The 6494-nt window shown below is 39.7% G+C and overlaps 1 protein-coding gene across 1 annotated transcript; it reads left to right on the top strand.

Moving 5' to 3' along the window:
* On the top strand, positions 1–6494 carry LOC149231406 (carbon catabolite repressor protein 4 homolog 1-like). Its single transcript, XM_089381625.1, has 2 exons — positions 1–1045; positions 6193–6494. The coding sequence occupies exons 1-2, from the start codon at positions 1–3 to the stop codon at positions 6492–6494; spliced, it is 1347 nt and encodes a 448-aa protein (XP_089237751.1).

Raw genomic sequence — 6494 nt, 5'->3', positions numbered from 1 at the left:
ATGGGAGGAGAAGTTGTTGTTATCGAAGGGGAATTACAGTTACTGGCAAAAATGAAATTGAAAAGGGTTTCCATAGAACCTATTGTTGATATAACGCTGAGTGTAAAAGATGTGGTAGACGGTCATTTCAGGGATGACGATGAGGATTTAAGGAGGCAGAGATGGTATTGCGTCCATAGTGTTGGTGAATGCATTTCTCCAAACAACACTCATATGTTGTTGTCTGCCTCCGAGTCTTATAAACCCAACACGCAGGACGTAGGCAAGGTATTACTTCTAGAAGTTGAAGGAAAGGGGTTTTTCGTTACTGAGCCAGTTATTCCATTTCCCCACCCCGTTCCTAGGCGAATGATTCAACTTTACAACGACAGGTATGATAGAAGTTTGAGGGGTCCATCATTCAGAGTTGTGACATACAACATTCTGGCGGACGTGTATGCTACTTCAGAGCAGTTCCCCAACTGTCCTCCATTTGCGCTCAGATGGGAAAATCGCAGACAAAACTTGTTGAAGGAAATATTAGAGTGCGACCCTGACATCATTTGCCTCCAGGAGGTACAACAGAACCATTTTTCTGATTTTTTCCATCCAGAATTGGCAAAATTAGGATATGAAGGGATGTTTAAGCGAAAGCAGAGAGAAGGCAACATTCCGACTGTTGATGGTTGTGCAACGTTTTATAAATTGAATCAATTTGACTTGATAACTTTGTGTTCGATTAATTTGAGATATGAAGACAACATTGCCCTGCATGTCATCCTTTCCATAAAAGAAACTAGTGAACGTCTGTGCATAACCAATACCCACATCCATGCAAATAATAAAAACAGCGATGTAAAGCTATGGCAGGTCTACTACTTGCTCAAAGATTTGGAGAAGTTTGTCCACGATATTCCTGTTGTACTATGTGGGGACTTCAATTCTTTGTCCGGAAGCGCTCCCCACTCACTTCTTACCAAAGGCTATGTGGATCCCTTACATGAAGAAATTTCAGATTATGATCCATCCATTAAACTCATGTTTCGTCATAGAATACCTTTAGCAAGTGCTTATTTTAAGTATTCCCTGTTGGAATTTTCTGATAAATCCCATAACAAACAGACAAAAATCGCACTCTGTTTTTACACAGAAAAATAGAAAAATCGCTTGCTGGAAACGGTGTTTCAGCAACACAGTTTTTTTTTTAGTTGCTGAAACAGGTGTTTCAGCAACGCTGATCGTCGTGTTTCAGCAACGTAAACTTTTGACGTCAAGTAATTTTTGAGTTACGAGGTGTTTCAGCAACGGTGACGGTGTAACAGCAACAGGAAAAATTTAACTTGTATTTATCAAAATAAACTAACTGTTACAGATTTGTCTTCCTCATATAGAGGGAATTTAAAAACTTCTATTGCTGAACATCTACTTCAGAAATTCACTAAGGAACGATTCTGTTCCACACAGATGAACATAAAAAACAAATTACATTCAAATTTCTGCACTGCTGTGCATTTCACTGTTCTGAAATTATTCTTCTTCCTCTTCACGCTGCTGCGTGCTTTCCTCTGCTCTGTGTGATTCTTCAGCTGCTGCTGCTGCTTCTAACGCTAACTTTAAAACAGAACTGCTGTGCGGTATTTATATGCTGAAAGATATCTGATTAAAACAATAAAATATTACAAAATATCTTCTAATGTTTATCTCAGAATTTATTGCAGCAAGGCGGTGATGCCTTTATCAAAAAACAAGTCGGCTGTCTGCAGGGGAAATCAACTGAAACTTTAATGCATATTAATGTGCAGAAATATCAAAGGCGACTTGGCTGCACCGAATAGCTTTAACATTTACTGCAAATCAGATTCATGTACAGCTGTTCATTGTTGCAGTTGGAATTAAATTCCAACACTCCCCCTTAATTTCAACTGCTGCATACCCAGACATTTTCTGAAATGATCAAAACCTTTCTTTGCTAATGGTTTTGTCAAGATGTCTGCAAGCTGATCCTCTGTTCTGCAGTGCTGCAAAACAATCTCACCATTGTTAACCAATTCACGTATGAAGTGATATTTGGTGTCTATGTGCTTTGTTCTTTTATGAAAAACAGAGTTTTTAGACAATGCTATTGCTGAGCTATTGTCACAGTAAATGGTTGTGCCATTTTCTTGTTCATGACACAAATCTTTGAGAACTCTTCTCAGCCATACTGCTTGGCATGCTGCTGCTGTTGCTGCCACATACTCTGCCTCTGCTGTTGACAAAGCCACAACTGGTTGCTTCTTGGAAGCCCATGAGATGGCTCCCGATCCCATATGAAACACATATCCCGATGTGCTTTTCCTATCATCAACACTTCCAGCCCAATCACTGTCAGTGTAACCTGTCAACATGAAACTTTCAGAAGAGGAGTATAAAATACCAAACCCCTTCGTTCCATTCACATACCTTAGAATTCTCTTGGCTGCCTGCCAATGAGTCTCTTTCGGTCTTTCCATAAATCTGGAGATTAAACTCACAGCGTGCATAATGTCCGGCCTAGTTGCAGTCAAGTACATAAGGCTGCCAACTATGCTTTTGTACAATTTTGGATCAAAATATTTGCTGCTGTCTTCTTTGGTTAATTTCAGCCCCACTACTGTTGGAGTCACAGCAGCCTTGCTGTTCTGCATGTTAAATCTCTTCAAAACAGCTTCTACATATTTATCTTAAGAAATGAAAACACCATTTTCACTTTGGTCTACTTCAATTCCAAGAAAATATCTTAAGAAGCCTAAGTCAGTCATTTCAAATTCACTCTTCATGACTGCTTTAAAATCAGCAATGAGAGAAGCATCATTGCTAGTAAAAATCAGATCATCTACATATAAAACAACAATAATAATCTTACCGTCATTCTGCTTTATGTAGAGTGTGGGTTCACCATCACACTTAGCAAACCCATTCTCAATCAGATAAGCATCAATTCTGCTGTACCATGCTCTTGGAGCTTGCTTCAGCCCATAAAGAGCCTTCTTCAGTTTACAAACTTTATGCTCTTGTCCTTCAACTTCATAGCCCGGAGGTTGATCAACATAAACCTCTTCTTTTAACACTCCATTCAGGAATGCAGATTTAACATCCATCTGATAAATCTTCCATTTGTGTTGTGCTGCAATAGACAACACTGTTCTGACTGTTTCCATCCTTGCCACTGGTGCAAAGGTTTCATCATAGTCTCTGCCTTGTTGCTGCTTGTAGCCTTTCACAACAAGCCTTGCTTTGTGCCTGTCAATCTTACCTTCAGCATTACTCTTGGTCTTATAGACCCACTTAACTCCAATGGCATCCTTGCCTTCAGGGAGGTCCACTAACTCCCATGTTTTACTCTTCTCAATTGCACCAATTTCTTCATTCATTGCTTCAATCCATTTATCTTCATTTACAACATCTTCAAAATGGATTGGGTCATCAATATGACAATACAAAGCAAATAATGAATTCAGACCGGTATTGTTACTTACCTCTCCTTGTTCATAAATCTCACTCAGATTTCTGAATCTTGGTCTTCTTGGTGTGCTTGGAGTTCCATCCGAACTTGAGGGTGTATTTGATCCCTGTGGTGTTTCAGCAGTAGCTGTTTGTGGTGTAACAGCAACTGTTCTTCCTTGACTTCTCAAGGCTGTTCGGATTCCAGCTTGTGGTGTGGTTTGTTGTACTTGCTGTGGTGTAGGAGGAGCCACCAAGGAAGGATTATTTGCTGCTGTCCCTTCCTCTTCTTCTTCATGAGACACTATTGTCTTCACATTCACTGTTTTTTCCAAGCTTCCATTCCAAGCTTCATCTTCAATGAACTGCACATCTCTGCTTACTATTAACTTCTTGGTGGATGGATTATAGAGTTTGTATGCTTTTGACTCATCACAATAGCCAATAAAGACACACTTCTCCCCCTTACTATCAAGCTTTTTTCTTAGCTGATCTGGTACATGTGCATATGCCACACAACCAAATACTCTCATGTGAGTGACAGTTTGCTTTTGACCACTCCATGCCTCTTCTGGTATTCTGTTCATGACAGCTTTAGTTGGGCATCTATTCAAGATGTAAACTGCGCAAGTAACAGCTTCTGCCCAATACTCATACGGCAAGTGTTTTGCCTTCAGCATACTTCTGACCATGTCAAGAATGGTCCTATTCTTTCTTTCAGCAACATCGTTTTGCTGAGGTGTATACCTTGCTGTGAACTGCTTTTGTATGCCATTCTCTCTGCAAAAACGCAGAAATTCTTGGGAGATGTACTCTCCTCCTCTATCTGTTCTGAGCACTTTGATATAATGCCCACTCTGCTTTTCAACAAGAGTTTTGAAGTGGCGGAATTTCTCAAACACTTCACTCTTCTGTTTCAGCATATACACCCATGTCTTTCTGGTGTAATCATCAATAAAAGTTAAAACATATCTATTTCCAGCAAATGATGGTATTTGCATCGGTCCACACACATCAGAATGAACAATTTCCAATGGTGCTTTTGCCCTTATACTCTTTCCTGCTGGAAAGCTTTCCCTGTGTTGCTTGCCCAAGATGCAGCCTTCACAAAGGCTGTCCGGTTTCTCAATCAACGACAATCCCTTTACCATGCCCTTTCTGTGCAACAGATTCAGGCCTCCGAAATTGAGATGTCCAAATCTCAAATGCCACAACCAATTCACATCTTTCACCTGTTCTTGAAAGACTTCTTGTGTTACAGCCGCAATAGTTCTGCCTTCCTTCAAATCTGCCCTGAGTTTGAGAGGAAACATTCTATTGCTGGTCATCTGCACCTGTGCAATGATATTCTTACTTGGAGGTATGTCTCTGATAGTACACAAATCATCTTTGAAGAACACATTGTAACCTTTGTTCATGAGCTGTCCAATGCTCAAAAGATTACATTTCAGACCAGGTACATAGTATACAGCTTGCACAGTCATCTGTTCTCCATTTTTTGCTCGGATATTGACACTGCCCTTACCCTTGACAGTTATCTTATCATCAGTCCCTGTTGTTACCTCAGATTTCACATTTTCATCCAGATTGGCAAACATTGCAATATTTCCAGTCATGTGATTACTACAACCTGAGTCTAAGAACCAAAAATCATCTTGTTTGTCTTGGTTAACAGCACATTCTTTGGGTTCTTATCTTCTTCATTTGCAAAATTAACATTCTGCCTATTGTTCATGTCATTTTGTTTTTTCTTGCATTCATTGGCATAGTGCCCAAATTTTTTACAATAATGACATTGGACTTGGGATTTGTCATACCTTTGTCCATGAGCTTGTTGTTTGCTTGAACCTTCAGCTTGGTTCTGATTGCAGCTCCTTCCGCTTGTGCTAGCTGGATAATTTCTGCCTCTGTTTTGGCTTCTTCCACGACCTCTGTAATTTGCTCTGCTTCCATGTTGGAATTTTCTGATAAATCCCATAACAAACAGACAAAAATCGCACTCTGTTTTTACACAGAAAAACAGAAAAATCGCTTGCTGGAAACGGTGTTTCAGCAACACAGTTTTTTTTTCAGTTGCTGAAACAGGTGTTTCAGCAACGCTGATTGTCGTGTTTCAGCAACGTAAACTTTTGACGTCAAGTAATTTTTGAGTTACGAGGTGTTTCAGCAACGGTGACGGTGTAACAGCAACAGGAAAAATTTAACTTGTATTTATCAAAATAAACTAACTGTTACAGATTTGTCTTCCTCATACAGAGGGAATTTAAAAACTTCTATTGCTGAACATCTACTTCAGAAATTCACTAAAGAACGATTCTGTTCCACACAGATGAACATAAAAAACAAATTACATTCAAATTTCTCCACTGCTGTGCATTTCACTGTTCTGAAATTATTCTTCTTCCTCTTCACGCTGCTGCGTGCTTTCCTCTGCTCTATGTGATTCTTCAGCTGCTGCTGCTGCTTCTAACGCTAACTTTAAAACAGAACTGCTGTGCGGTATTTATATGCTGAAAGATATCTGATTAAAACAATAAAATATTACAAAATATCTTCTAATGTTTATCTCAGAATTTATTGCAGCAAGGCGGTGATGCCTTTATCAAAAAACAAGTCGGCTGTCTGCAGGGGAAATCAACTGAAACTTTAATGCATATTAATGTGCAGAAATATCAAAGGCGACTTGGCTGCACCGAACAACTTTAACATTTACTGCAAATCAGATTCATGTACAGCTGTTCATTGTTGCAGTTGGAATTAAATTCCAACATTCCCGATGCAATCTTCCCCTACAAGACGCGTTGAAGAAAATGGATGGTAAAACGGGGGAGCCGCGTTTCACTACCTTCATTGAGAATAGCCGAGGGAAATTTCAGGGAACGTTAGATTACATTTTCTACCATGCCACGAAGTTGAAGTTGGTGTCGTTACTGGAGTTAATTGACGAGGAGGACGTGAAGTACCGTGCACTTCCTTCGGTTAATCATTCTTCCAATCATATCCCAATTGCAGCCGAGTTTAGTTATATCTCCACATCGAAACCAGCAGCATAA

The sequence above is a fragment of the Pinus tabuliformis genome, chromosome J (genome assembly GCF_031772625.1).
Source record: "Pinus tabuliformis cultivar Carrire ecotype Pingquan chromosome J, CPIR1, whole genome shotgun sequence".
Taxonomy (NCBI): Eukaryota; Viridiplantae; Streptophyta; class Pinopsida; order Pinales; family Pinaceae; genus Pinus; species Pinus tabuliformis.
Note: the sequence above shows the minus strand (reverse complement) of the source record. Positions and strands in the feature narration are given on the sequence as shown.